Below are 14,685 nucleotides of genomic sequence, written 5' to 3'. Positions count from 1 at the left end.
TTTGATTTCAGAAAGAATGTTAACACGTGATTTCTTTACGCGTTTCTCATGCTATTCCATACTAGAAACAGGGGTGCTCAAAAAAAGACAAAAACTACCTTCGATTTCGATTAATTACCGGTTTGAGAGAAAATACAAACCGATTTTACTAACCTTTTACAATATTATAATAATATATATTATATTAATTAAAATATTAAAAAAATCCCTAAACCTAAATCCTTATTACATATGTATAAATGTTTAATTTTTATTTAATATATTGTTAATGTTTGCAATTTAAATCAAGAAAAATTAAAAAAATAATAATTTAACCTTAAGGGGAAAACGTGCAAAACCGGTTTTCCCCTAAACAGTTCGTTTCAATTCAAAAAAATTTCATAAACCGAAAAAACCGTTTGGTCTCAGAAAACGGTTAATCGGTTTTGAACACCCATCTAGAATTTATTTTGTGACCAAAACAGCTTGAAAAATTGTAAGCACCTAACATAACATTCATAAAATTAATAGAGGGTTTTCTAAATCTATACTTTTACGATTATATAATGATAAAGACGCCATATATAGAGGCTTGAGAACTACATTGTTGATACATAAATATTCGGTACTGAGAAGTGAACCTGAGAACTTTCCTAACCAACCAATTTCACATTTAATCGCATATACAAATTTACTATCTTGATCGTAAACTAATTTTAATTGATTTTGATTTTGATTTTACCGTTTAGGCTGCGAGTACAAGTACTTTTATTGTTCCTTTACTGTTTGCAGTCAACATTGTTGGGCTATCACTCTTCCAGCAAATTGCACTGATGAAATAGGTGCCACATTGTTATCAGCATCTTCTATATCAAAACTAATCTGTAGAAAGCTGCAGGTTTGGAGACCGCCTGCAAAAGTACCGGCACAACTAAATTACTTCAAAATTTGATGGAAAAATAACTGATCACTGAATGATTCCTGACCTTTGATACACAACACTCATTTGTTTCACTACCACAGGCTATGTATTCACTGTTTACTGAGAGACCCACAAAATTCCTTCATTGGTGTGGCCTCTAAAGTGCGTATCTGAAAAAATACCAAAACATAAAAACATTGTATTTGTATTTCAGAACTAGTATCTTAAATATAGTATTTAATGCTATAAAGAACACATATGTGAGACTACTGATCGATGTATTGATAATACAACTAACGATCATTGTACTTGAAAACAATGAAATATCACAATGATAAAAGCCTGAACGGAAGAAATTGCTGAAGGCACTAAACTTACTGGAATGTTTCCCTTACTCCCACAAGCGCAATGTGCTGTCAGTAGATGCAGAAGCCAGTTCATTTTATAGTAAAATTTCACATATGAAACAGATTTTCTTTGTCCCGCTGAACACAAGTGGCTGGCTATATTTCTCAAATCATAATAGTGAATATTGTGATCTGCGGAACCCACCTGCAAAAATTTTGAAACTCCTTAATTATTTATTTTTTCCAAAATTATAATAAGTAAAGACACCCTCGGTAAAACTTGTCGGAATTAATTCACTTTTATCAATCATATACAGGTACGAAATACACACACTGCAGTTTACATCAGATTTTAAAAAATATTAAGCTTATATTCTTTCGGAAGAATGTCTACAGTAACTCTGGATAACAATGTCGGCACATTATACAAAAATCCAGTAAAAAATTAGAGAGACACACCGCTAATGAATACTGGACCCGGGATTATACTTGCCAGAACAAATATTTGCTTTCATATCAATGCTAAAAGCACTTGCTTCTGCTTGGTGCACCAGATTTTAACCTGTCAAATAACATGCACGAAGAAACCGTTTGAAAAATCAACTAACAATACCATTTGGAAACCAGGTAAACAAAAATTACCAGCAACTAAATGTCCACTCGACCGACTCATAACTATTGTTAGAAGGTAGAAGGACTCTAAATGCAATAGACAATTTAGCAGAGATCAGGCCAATTATTAAACAAACACCTAGAATCTGAGAAATGCTCCACAATATTGAATCTCATGATAGTAGTCATAAAATCCTTAACTTTGTGAAATATGTAAAATTAACAAAAGCGTTAAGGATATTATAATCACAACTGCCCATTCTGCTTCATTTAAATGTGTCTTACAGAATGCTAAAGCTTAACTTGACGAAGATGCAAGTTACCGCCACTGGTATATAGGCCAGCTATAGTTTGCGATACTATATTGGCCACCAAAGGGGACATAGATCAAGATTTTGCGCCTGGATGAAGTCCCCAATTAATTTTTCTCTTCTCTTCCTCTACTTTCTATGACATGCGAAAGCCACGCCCTTAGATTGTCAGCAGCTTTTTCTTTAAAGCAATAGGCTAACATGAGCTCCACATTCCTCAAATCTTAAATTCATGTTTAACAGGAAACAGTTGCACAAGTACCTTGCAGTCATCATCACTACCAGTACAAGCATGAAGGTTCAGATACTGAAAAATCAACACTCCAAGCCCTTTCTCATGCCCCTCATATTCCATCACACTCTGAAAGGAAAAAAAATTCATATAGATAAATAACCAGAAAATATGGAAAGATGACATTTCATGATAATAAACCCAAGTTTAATCGAACTGCATGAGCATGTGGCCTTGAAGCTAAAAGAAAGATATATACTAATCTATACCTGACTAGTCATTACATCCCAAACTTACATTCCCCTCATAATCACTGCTTGCAATGTGATTTTTCGTACATTGCTCCAACTCAAGCAACTAAGTTTAGCTCGGTGGGCATTTCCGTAATGGGTAATGCACATCTGTTGGTTCATTAAACATCTTAGCAATGAAATAAGCAGGTATTGAATAATCAATAACAGTAATCACAAAGCATACAACATGAGTCAAAATAATTTATTGACGGTGCCCCATACTGCATAGCAATCTCAAGCAGAAGCAAGAAATTTTCATCTTAACAGTAAGATTGTAAAGTACTATTGTAGAGTTGATATACAATATGCTCTAAATAGTCCACAAGCAGTACCCCAACCCATCACGAGATGTCATGATTCATTGCTACTATACAAATAATAGAAAAGCTTTTTCCCACAGGCAATTCTACATACTTATCACAATTGAAATCATCAATTCCACCTGTCCCTGCACCAAATCAGACTATCATGTCCGAAACTTACTGAGGAAAATTCAAAAATCTTAATGCGCCTTGAAACTCCGGCAGTACATCAATTCATTATCACGATCAATTCTATACTGCAAAAATAATTAAAAGAATCAGAGAACTTGTATAGCTGTTTAATTTACATGACATAGAGAGGCTGGCAGATTTTCCAAAGAAAGAAGTTCAATTACAATCATTTCGACCAGAAGTTTTTTCAAGAGTATAAAGAGTTAAGCATGGAAGTAATCATTTCATTAAACACTTGTCATAACAGAACATAAAGCAACATTGTACTACAAAATAGTACAACTTATAGCCAGAGCAATGGAGCAAGTCTACCTAAAAGATAGATGCCAGAAAACATTTTCAGAACTTAAATATAAAGTTAACTGAAATTGTATATATGATTACATTTTGACTCCCCTCGAGACAATATTTGCAGCGTGGAGGTCCCCCTGCCTTGGTTCAGCAAGACCCTCAATCGACTAATTTGAAGTTTTGAACCAACAACAGATATATAGTGACTAAACAGAGTATTTGGAAATATCATAGAACAGACAATAAACACACATAAAAGGTGTTACTCATAAGTTTTTCTTGAACAAAACTGAAATATGAAAACCAAAATCATTACTGGAGAAATCATTCACTGTACTGTAAAATTAGTTAGCACAGATTGGAAATCCTTAAGAGCAGATTATAGCCTTCTTTATTTATTGCGCTATTGTCCCTTCCTCCTGTTTTATGTGTTGTCTGGCCCTGCCGCCGTTTTTGTAAGTAATACTCTTGCAAGTCATTGAACTGTATCAAATAGAATACCAAGAACCATTTGGTCAAAAGGAAATAATAATTTGTTGTAAAAATTGTGATTGGACAGCACATTAATTTGACCATGGTCTAACACCAAATTTTTAGGGCAACTTCGCCAAGAAAAATCAAAACTCTTTGAATTTTCAAGTAAAATACCTGGTGGACTCGCCTTTTTCTTGCAGTAGGCAGTCCGAGTTGAGTAACATGTTGTGAACCAACAACCCGCAAACATCCCTAATTTGGACACCTTGAGAGCTTACTTGAGCCATCTCATCTATTCTTCTGTATTGTGTGAATTGGATGAAACTAGCCACCCTTGTACATTGTGGGCCTTAGAGCTATGCCTTTGCTATTTTATCGATCTGTAAAGGTCCTGGTTTTGCTGCACTGACATCATCAGGAGTCCTTCGTTTTAGTAACATCTCTCTCTAGCCATGTGTAATTCCTTTCTATGTCTCTCTACAGCTGTATGTCCTCCTTATGCTCTGAAGATCAGTTTGAATCTACAAAAGTGAAATGACCAATAAACCAAAAATAAAATCAAATGAGCTTAAACAAACTCAATTGTCAAGCCTGAAGATCTTCAATAAGATAATAAGCACAGATAATAATTACAATAGAACAACAAGACTCCTCATAAATCAATTATAAGTTCAATTTGAAGTTCTAAATAGTTCTGATAGCAAAATTCACTAAGAATATTTTTGTTTCTAAACTGCCTTCAACATATGTTGATTCTAAAAAAACTACTAACTAATCCACATAATATTAAGTACCTCATTGGCTCTTCAAGCTTTTGCTTCCGCAGAAAATACAAAAATTCATGTAGAATTTGCATGTTGGTCTGGGCTTCTTTTTGCTCCATCTTTCCTTCTTCTCCTCAAGTAAAGCCAATAGGCCATCACCTCCTTAACTGACACCTCACAGCCCTGTCTAAGAATCGAACAAAGAACACTACTTAATGAATCAACCAATCACCAACCAACACCTTAACAGTCCTAACCACCACTGAGTGACCTGATGACAAATAAAAAAAGAGATTCCTGAGTTTGAGTCTCCAGTGCTAATAGGGTTGACCATAGGAGATTATCTCATCGGACTTTCAAGGCCCTAGGAGTAGTTGAGGCACGCAAGCTGGCCCGGACACCCGTGATCAACCCAAAAAAAAAAAAAAAACCTTACAAGTTCACATGAACACAAACATTAGACACATACTCTAAACTATTATCCACATAAACTAACAAATCTAATTGCATTTTTTGCCTATAAACTGACCTGTTTAATGCTTGATGTAGATGTTGAACTGGTGATACAGACTTCGCTACTTGAGCAGCAGACGTTCTCTTCAATACTAAAACATCCATTTCAAATTAATTAAATTCATGCTTAGATCAACAAATACTTATTTGTCAGCTAGCGGAAAAGAATCTGCTAAAATACAAATGTTTTTACACACTCCTCTGCAAGAGACTAACCGGAAAAATTCTAGAAAATATCATGAGAAATAGTAATAAATTGTAGTAAATGATTGAAAATGGCGGAGCAACTAACCTTATTGAGCAATAAATTAGGGAAAATATGTTTGGTAGTTGAAATAACCGCAACAGGACAGTCATTTTTGTTTCTCAATGAGTGAAATCCCATGTACAGAAACTATGTCCACAAGCAGTCAAACGCGTCCTTTATATCTCCATCATATCGACACAAGGTATCCTTGTTGTTCTCCGCTCCGCCTCTTCCTCCGCCGCCATCACATCGGTTGTGACGCGCGTCCGCCGTTGACGGAGGCTGTTGTTCCGATTTCAAGCTGGAACTAGAAAGCCAACCATTGAGGACTCCACCATTCAGAACTTAATAAATTTTATTTAAAAAAAAAAATTCTTTTCTTTTTAAATTATTTTAGTGTCGTTTCCTGCAAAGGAGAAGAAAGGTGAAGGAATGAAGATGATGCGAGTTTGTGTACAAGTTTGGTTTGGTTTGGTTTTAAACAACACAGAGAATTGGTTCGTTGACAGAAGAAGAGGGAGAGAGAGGTTTTATGAGGGGTGAAAACGGCCCACGTTAGGCGGGCAATTTTCATCGAATCGTTTTCTTTAAGTTAATGCTGTCAGTACGGCCGTTAAATCCATTTTCCCCCTTTCCTTTCTATTTTGACTATTGTTTTAATTGGACAAACTTGTGGAATTTTAAACAATTGACTGGCAATAAAAAACGGAAAAATTCTCTGCTCTTGGATTTGAACACTAAACTTTGGATGATCCTTTAATCAGCTAGTATAATTGTATAAGATTATAAATGGATTTTTTTTTTTTTTTAATCAAAACCAGTTTACACATATACTCGATTAATTCTCAATCCTCGGGAGAAATTAGTATCATAATCCATCGACAATATTCTCCACTTAAATCTAACTAATCTTTAGTTATTGGAAGACATTAGCACAACAACCTACTCTTACAATCTCCCTCACTTAAATCCTTAGAAAGAGATTAAACGCAGTAACTTGAATCCACCATTACAATCCTCACTTAAATTGTGAATGCTCATAGAGATGACAATAGATCTGATATTTTCAAGTACTCGGCCTGAAAAGATCGGGCTTTATCCGATGTTCCTGGGCTTGGGTTAGGCCTGATTTTAAGGCCCGACCTCGGGTGTGGGCTGATCCTGGGTATGTCTTCAAGCCCGTCCCAGCCCAACAATTTTAGTATTAATTATACTAAATTACCCTTATACTATATATTTAATTACAAGATTATCCTACTTATATATACTCATTTTTTAAAACCCTATATGGATGGATGGATGCACTTTGTAGAAAGTTATTTATATATTTGGTGAGTATTCAAAAATAAATTAATATTTAAAAATTGTTTCCAGAATTAAAAATATAAATTTTTTTTTTTAAATTTATTAATATTTAAAAATTCACATTATAAAAATTGACAGGCTTGAGTCGAGCCTGAGGTTACAAAAAGCCTGTTAACCTAGGCTTGGGCTTTACTTGTCATACCCGTGACAAACCCGAGTTAGGTTTGGGCCTTACTGGTCATACCCGTGACAGGCTCGGATCAGACTTAGGCCATTGTTATGAGATTAGGTTTGGGCTTGGATCAAGGAATATTTGATCCCGACTTAGTTTATTTTCATCACTAAATATTCATACGAGGAATCAAATCTAAGATCGGGTATCTATCTATACTATTTTCAATTCTCCCACACTATCTTAATTAGGGGTGTTCAAAAGAACCGGTTGGAACTGGAACCGACGAGTACCCTGGGTTTGGTTTCGGTTCCTACCCAAAACCAGTCGTCAATGGATAGGTTTCGGTTCCAAATTTTTGGAACCGTTACTGTGCGGTTTTGGTTCTGGTTCCTATATTTAGGAACCGGAACCGGAACCAGGAACCGAAACTAATATAAAATAAAATTAAAGATTAGGGGAGTTAATAAAAACTTTTGTAGAAAAAATAATGTGAATACATTTATATTTATATTTCATAACATTTAAAGTAAGTTGGTTTGACTTTTGAGAATCTATCTTTACAAAGTAATAGAGTTTGTAATTTTGAATTTATAATTTGTAATTTTATTTTTGTTAACAAGTACCAGTTGGGGGGGTATTTGTAAGTTTTTAAAGGTTTTTTTGTCATTTTAAAACTTTTGAGGGATCATGAATTTTACAGAATACCTAGAACCGGAACCGTTGTTACAGGTTCTGGTTCTGGGTACCTAGGAATCAGAACCGACGGTTTCGATTCTAGTTCCAAATTTCAAGGAACCATCAATTCTGGTTTCGATTCTGATTCCTTAAAAAAGTACAGAATACCCAGAACTAAACACCCCTAATCTTAATTACCCACCACCGCCACGGGTAAACATGACTCACATGAGAAGGCGAGAAATTCATGGCCATGCCACGTATTCATTTAACTAGCAGTTGGCATTAATGAGTTTGGTCTGCTCTTGCAAACCGGCATAACTATCAGAACGCACTCCTCGTTTTGTAGTTTGATTGGTGTCGTGTCTTTATGACGAGACAAAGGAAGCATTAAATTGCTGTCGCTAGATATTTTCAAAACTTATCAGGCCTCATCTGACCAACAAATATCTCTTAACCATCTGGCAGGTTAGCAAGAAAGCTTTAATTGAAGCACTGAATCATTTGGTAACTCCAACATGCTGGAATAGTAGAGATTCTAGCAGATACCTCTACCTCTACCTCTTACGTATTTGCTTCCTTGTATCTCAATTATTTGTGTGTATATATTTGATCCATATCAAGGGCAAATACCCAAATTTGGGGCTTTTTTTTTTTTTTTTTTCAAAAAAATCTGCCCATTGGTTAGTTAATTTTGTTTTTATATTATTTATGAACCGTTTGTCTTTGTTGATCTCAACACTGTTACATTAGGTTCATATATAAAACTTGATTATCAGTTAATTTAATAAGATGCCATACATGACACGACATGTCAATTCATATATAAAACTTGACAAAAGTGGGATTAATGAAGAACAAATGAAAGATTATAATCAGATCATAAATAGCAATTTAGGGAAAACAGAAATACAGAAAGGAGGAGAGAGTGTTTATCTTATCAGAATTTAAATCTAAAAAAATGAGAGATAAGCTCTCTATTTATAGTAAGAGATTTCTGGGTAATAATTACAGGTCTACCAACGGACAGGTATTATACAGTTTCTATCTTGCTTCTTATTGGCCAGTTATACAAAAGATATCCTTAAATCGCACAGGATTTGGGTAGGTAGGTGACTCCCAACCACTCACCCACCAGGCCTTTACCTATCAAGCTGATAACAATCTTACTCCTATCCTTGAATAACATGACAGTACATGATAGACATAATGTCTTCCTAAACTCCAATTGGTCTTTGCTGACACATGCGTGCATCATCCCTAATTTTTTGGGCATAACATATTTGATCCACGTCAAGGGAAAATACCCAAATGTGGGTAAAGAAAATCTGTCCATTGGTTAGTTAATTATTTTTTGTATGTATATTATTTATGAACCGTTTGTCTTTGTCGATCTTAACACCGTTATATTAGGTTCATATATAAAACTTGATTATCAGTTAATTTAAGGCTAATAACTTAATAAGATGCCATACATGACACGACATGTCAATTCATGTATAAAACTTGACAAAAGTGGGATTTATGAGGAACAAATTACAAGTAACAAAGTGATATAAGTTCAACCATATTCAACGGAGTTGGTTGCTTCAATAATTATTAGTTAACCTCAATGTGGTGTGAGAAGAAACTTATCAAGGACAGAGTATACATCACCCAAAATGTTGTCTCTCATCGTCGTGGACCCAAATCTCTGATGTGTGGCGAGACCCCCACAGTTATAAATGTTGGTGACGGTGTCACCTGTAGCAATCAAGCAGAACATACTGGAATGCCGGCCTGTGAAAATAATGAGCTTGTTAATAATGAGGGACCATAAGAAAGGAAATTTAAAGTAATCTCCTTCACATGAATTTTCAACAACCTGCATTTATTGATTGTCAATATACATAATACATTTGATCTATACTGTTTGTTTCTACATATACAACTCTACCAGTATTGGTAATTTCAAGTGAATATTTCATTCTTTTTTCTCTAAACTGTTTTAAGTCTGCTTCGATGGAGGAGATGCAACAGAGTTCTATATACAATCTACAATTCCTTCACAATCGGCTCCAGAAATGACTCAACCAGACTCATCTTCCGAGTCATCCTCCAGATAAGAATGAGGGGACCGAAGGTTTCCAGGTGTCTGACAAGCCTTCATTGTCTTACAATGTTCGGCTTCATCATCTCTGATATTCACAAACACATCGTACAAATTCTCTGAAAACAAAAAAATAAATCAGAAAGAGGCACCGCGATTTCTGTTGATATCAATTACTGTTATTCATCCTTCTTAAAAATAATGAAATTCTTGTAGCTATACAAGGAAATGACTCATTAATGATGTCTTCAAGTCAAATTTACACCAAATAAAACATACATATATCCCTACCTATTAGTATAATGTAGAAATTGAAAGCTACTTCCTAACATTACATAAAAAATTCAGATTCTGTTCTTTACCTATTTTTGGTCTTCGAGTATTGGGGACTCTGTCAGTTTGAAATTCATCTGGACAGAATGTGAAGGACATGTTAAAACTAGATCTCACTTTAAATGACAGAGCTATAGATTGTAAAAAGACCAGACTTACCAAACAAATACAAATCACCTCCAGTATAGTATTTAACAGCAACCTCTGGTGCAGGCATCCCTTTCAACTCCTCTATAAAGAGAAGAAACAGACCAAATCAATATTAGTAAAGATATACTACAATGCTATATGTATTAAAAAAATAATTTGATCTCTCTATTTCATACTGCAAGATGTTTGCCAAAAGAAACTCTCTACTGCCAAAGACCAAGAGTCCTATTGCATTGGGGGCCTCCCAAGTGCACAATGTGAAAATACTAACCATGAGTTTATAAGCTAGAAATAATGGGGATCTTTTTGTGCTTTTACCGTAATGTCAACAAGCAAGACATGCACAAATGAAACTTAACTGAAGCTACAAATATGTCAAAACTCTTTACCTCCTCGGGCCTTGAGAAATTTGTCATAAGTTTCAAAGGCATGGTTCTCCACGCATTCAGAAAAGTGATCTGCAGAAGTGATGAACCAACCAAATTATTTAAATTCTGTATTTGTAGATGGTACAATCTTGTGAAAGCTTATTCTTAAATCACCTTCCTACAACACTACTTTGTAGTATTTGTGTGCATTTGTCCAGTAATCTCAGATGATGATAGGGAATAAATAAGTGAAGACCCCTTTTTTCTAGGCCAAAAATTAATAAACTCGCATAAATTTTGTCTACTTGATTCAACATAATGGCTCAAAATAGAACAAAAGTTCTTACAACCATTCAGAAAACTAAACCAGCAGGACAATGATGTATGAAATAAAATTCTGGGAATATGTATTTATACAGTTAAATTTAAGTATACGAACTTACATGCCATTCTTGGGCTTATAGCATACATGAACACTGTCATAAAATAATAAAAGACTGCTATATGTTGAGCAAGAAAGCGATCGAACCACCAAGAATTTCCCCCCAATTCCTGCAATCAAATGCCTACACGATCAAGAAACTAAGCAACTGTAGTAAATCAAAATATTTCAGACTGTTTTGGAGCCTACATTAAATAGGTGGCTGGGGTAAACTAAGTAAAGATATCTACCAAAACCCTATTAGTTATATGTGTTTGCAAGTTAGTAAGAAGATGGTCATTTAAAATGGCCTCCATCATGTTTCTCATTGGCAATGTCCACTTTCCTCCTCAACTATTAGTTATATGTGTTTGCAAGTTAGTAAGAAGATGGTTATTTAAAATGGCCTCCATTACGTTTCTCATTGGCAATGTCCACTTTCCTCCTCAACCTCAATCTTTTTACACTTGCCTTTACTTCACCGATGTTATGCTTCCTTTAGTTGGGTTTGGGAAACTTCACCCAACATATGTATCATGGATAGAGAACTGGATACGGCAAACAGAATGTGGATTTTGGAGAAAACCACAGGCTGCCTGCCATAAGTAACAGTGCAAGCCTCTTAAAATGAACTGTCTGACTTAAAAAATTACATTAACGTATATAAACCTAAAAAAGTTAGGAATAATCATTTAAAAATCTTACTTCCATGATAAGCAAGTGATGCATCTCATTCCAGCTCTCAGCAAAATGGACTTTCAAATAATCCGCTTGTCTCCACCAACCAAAACTCTCATACAAATGCAGAACCGAGATAAAAGCTGCCATAAAAACAATAAATTGCCATCAAATCAAAACTAATCGCAATACAAGTACACAACCACCATCAAAAGTCCTTTAGCTACTCAGTAGACAAAAAGATGAACCCGCAAGGTTTCACAAACACGCTAATTTCCCCTAATCAAGTACAATACATAATTGGAGAAGCTAATTCGAACAAATCCTTAAATCAACAAATTAGCACTACGTAGTAAAATTAAAGCATCAACACTCACCAAAATAAGGAACTCTTGCAATAGTTTCCAATACAAAGAACCTAGCATAATCTCTTTCATGGTACACAGTATCAAGAATTTTTATCACCGAATCCTGAAATGATTAAGAGAGTTCATAATCAAACACCAAACGCCTCAATAAGCCGTAAAAAGAAAAATAAGAGAAATTATAATATACCGTAAGAAAAATATTGATAGATTGTTCAAACTTCACAATCCATGACAAATCCTCAGCAGACTTCCCGCGGCTTTCTTTCTCCGCAATCTCAGGGAAACTTTTCGGTTGAAACGACTCCTCTACAACAACTTTCTCTTCTTCATCTTGCAGAACTGTCGCCTGAACTCGATACAACGTTCTAAATGGAGACAAATTCGAATACGAATTAAATTCAAGTTTGACAGATAGGGAGAGAATACCAATTCGTGGAACTAAAATTAAAAGCAAACCTGGAGAGAGATCGAGGCGAAGAAAGGAGATTGAAACGCAAAGTACTATTAGAGTTTAAAGAAGCTAAGCTTTTACAATTTCTCAGCTTTAGAGACGAGGCTGTTGCTGTCGTGGCAGAAACTGTTAAAGAGAGAGTTGCCGACATTTTTCTCTTCAATGGAAGAAACCGAGCTTTAACATATAAAGCGAAAAATTGGTTGAAATGAAACGATAGTGAGAATTAGTAAAAGAGATTCTCAGGCGAAGACTTTGTCGCTATTCAGTTTGGCGGATTGGGTGGGCGGATAATCTTCGTTTCTGTCCACTGGAAGTTCGACAAATATCTAACCCGTAAGCCCGACCGAATGGCCGGCAGGCCGGGTCGGTCAGATAGATCTTGGATAGTTCAGTTTTTATCCGGATTAAATTAGTGTGAAACTGTGACCCAAACTTTCAATATTTATACAAAGAGTAAACGACTTTTTCCTACTCAAATAATGGGTCAAATGACACTTTCTCACCCACAAACTTTTAAAATACTACTTTATTACTCAAATTAATATTTCATTTTCGATTTTGGTATTATTGCGACCCCACACCACCACCATTCTCTTCCCCGATCATCACTCATCGAAACTCCTCAAATCCTATTCCCGTCAACTCTACCAATCGCCGGCACTCGAGTGATTAGGGTTTGTGCAGTTATCCATCCTAAGTCAAATTACAATTAATCATAATCACCAAAATCTAATCTTTCACCGTTAAAAGATTCATCGATCTTCCCCCTTCAAAAACCCTAACAGCTTAGACCAAATTTATTCTTTGTTCGTCGTTGGAATATAAACTTTGATAATAAAATGGTATTTTGAAAATCTATAGTTAGAAATGTGTCGTTAAACTATTATTTAAGTGAGAAAAGTCGGTAACCCTTATACAAATTTTGAATATTAATAAATATCAGTTTGTACCAATTAAAAAGCTTTTACTGGAAATACGATATACTTTGTTTGGTCAAATTACTGAATGTTGATGCCATCAATAAGACGTGTATACAACTTTACATTACCTAATTATAAAATGTGAGATATGCCGGCAAGCTGTCAATGAAGCACCACTTAATTGGTCAAAGTGTACCTAAATATAACACATACTGTCTTTTTACTAGGGAGAATCACAATTTCCCACCCAAAGTAAGGTGTCTTCTCACCTGGAACGTTTCAAAAAAATAATTTCCCAATTCCCACCCATTGTTAAAATTCAAATGTTAATTTTAACGGTAAAAGGGGATTCTTGTCCGCTTGCACAACATATATATGTATTATTGGGCTAATATTACTTACACCCCTAAATTACAAACACTTAAAAATTACCTTCACCAACTTGGGAATTAGCCATTTAAACCCCTATCTACAATTTCATTTTATTTTATTTAACTTTTAAAAAAAAAATTGTGAAGAATAAAAAACTGGCCAGTGTGGACGTCGACCAACCGCCGTCGGTAGGATCTGGGTCCAATCTATGGTGGTGATTCTGGCCACACCACTGGTGCCATTGGATAGATCGTCTAGCGATCTATTCAACGGTGCAAAAGAAGAGTCCCTTGGTGAAGCCGTTCTTTGACAATTGTCATCAAGAGGATCTAGGTTCAGTCGCCAACGATGAGTTTGGCATCACCAATGTTGCCGCCAAATAAGATTAGTCGCGGATCTATCCAACGATGTAAATGAGGAGTCCCTTGGAGAAGCCTTATTATAATCACAACTGCCCATTCTGCTTCATTTAAATGTGTCTTACAGAATGCTAAAGCTTAACTTGACGAAGATGCAAGTTACACGCCACTGGTATATAGGGCATGCAGCTTAGTTTGCGAATACTATGATTGGCCACAAAGGGAACATAGATCAAGATTTTCGCCCTGGATGAAGTCCCCAATTAAATTTTCTCTTCTCTATTTCCTCTACTTCTATGACATGCTGAAAGCACGCCCTTAGATTGTCAGCAGTTTCTTTAAAGCAATAGGCTACATATGAGCTCCACATTCCTCAAATCTTAAATCATGTTTAACGAAATCAGTGCACAAGTACCTTGCAGTCATCACTACCAGTACAAGCATAGAAGGTTCAGTACATGAAAAACAACACTCCAAGCCCGTTTCTCATGCTCCTCATATTCCATCACACTCTGAAAGGAAAAAGCATAATTCATATA

The 14,685-nt window shown here is 35.3% G+C and overlaps 1 protein-coding gene and 1 pseudogene across 1 annotated transcript; both read right to left on the bottom strand.

The window, feature by feature from the left end:
* Nucleotides 1-600: 600 nt before the first annotated feature.
* Nucleotides 601-4,395, bottom strand: LOC116137624 (annotated as a pseudogene).
* Nucleotides 4,396-9,483: 5,088 nt separating this feature from the next.
* On the bottom strand, nt 9,484-12,700 carry LOC116137590 (ubiquinol oxidase 4, chloroplastic/chromoplastic-like). The gene is made up of 9 exons (XM_031423287.1): nt 12,498-12,700; nt 12,229-12,406; nt 12,051-12,144; nt 11,701-11,816; nt 11,018-11,126; nt 10,596-10,664; nt 10,216-10,287; nt 10,086-10,133; nt 9,484-9,842 (listed from the first exon to the last, which is right to left on the bottom strand). Exons 1-9 carry the CDS (start codon nt 12,641-12,643, stop codon nt 9,703-9,705), a joined length of 972 nt encoding a protein of 323 aa, XP_031279147.1. The 5' UTR covers nt 12,644-12,700; the 3' UTR covers nt 9,484-9,702.
* Nucleotides 12,701-14,685: the final 1,985 nt, after the last annotated feature.

Source organism: Pistacia vera, unplaced genomic scaffold (assembly GCF_008641045.1).
Source record: "Pistacia vera cultivar Batoury unplaced genomic scaffold, PisVer_v2 Contig331, whole genome shotgun sequence".
NCBI lineage: Eukaryota > Viridiplantae > Streptophyta > Magnoliopsida > Sapindales > Anacardiaceae > Pistacia > Pistacia vera.
The sequence above is the reverse complement of the archived record's forward strand: the minus strand, read 5'-3'. Positions and strand labels throughout refer to the sequence as shown.

Bases quoted from the DNA above. Each gene is read 5' to 3' on its own strand.
- LOC116137590 (XM_031423287.1), bottom strand. From the start codon at position 12,643: ATGTCGGCAACTCTCTCTTTAACAGTTTCTGCCACGACAGCAACAGCC. The intron at 12,407-12,497 runs GTTTGCTTTTAA...GTCTCCATTTAG, and splicing joins TCGCCTCGATCTCTCTCCAG to AACGTTGTATCGAGTTCAGG. The intron at 11,817-12,050 runs GTGAGTGTTGAT...TTTTTATGGCAG, and splicing joins TGCAAGAGTTCCTTATTTTG to CTTTTATCTCGGTTCTGCAT.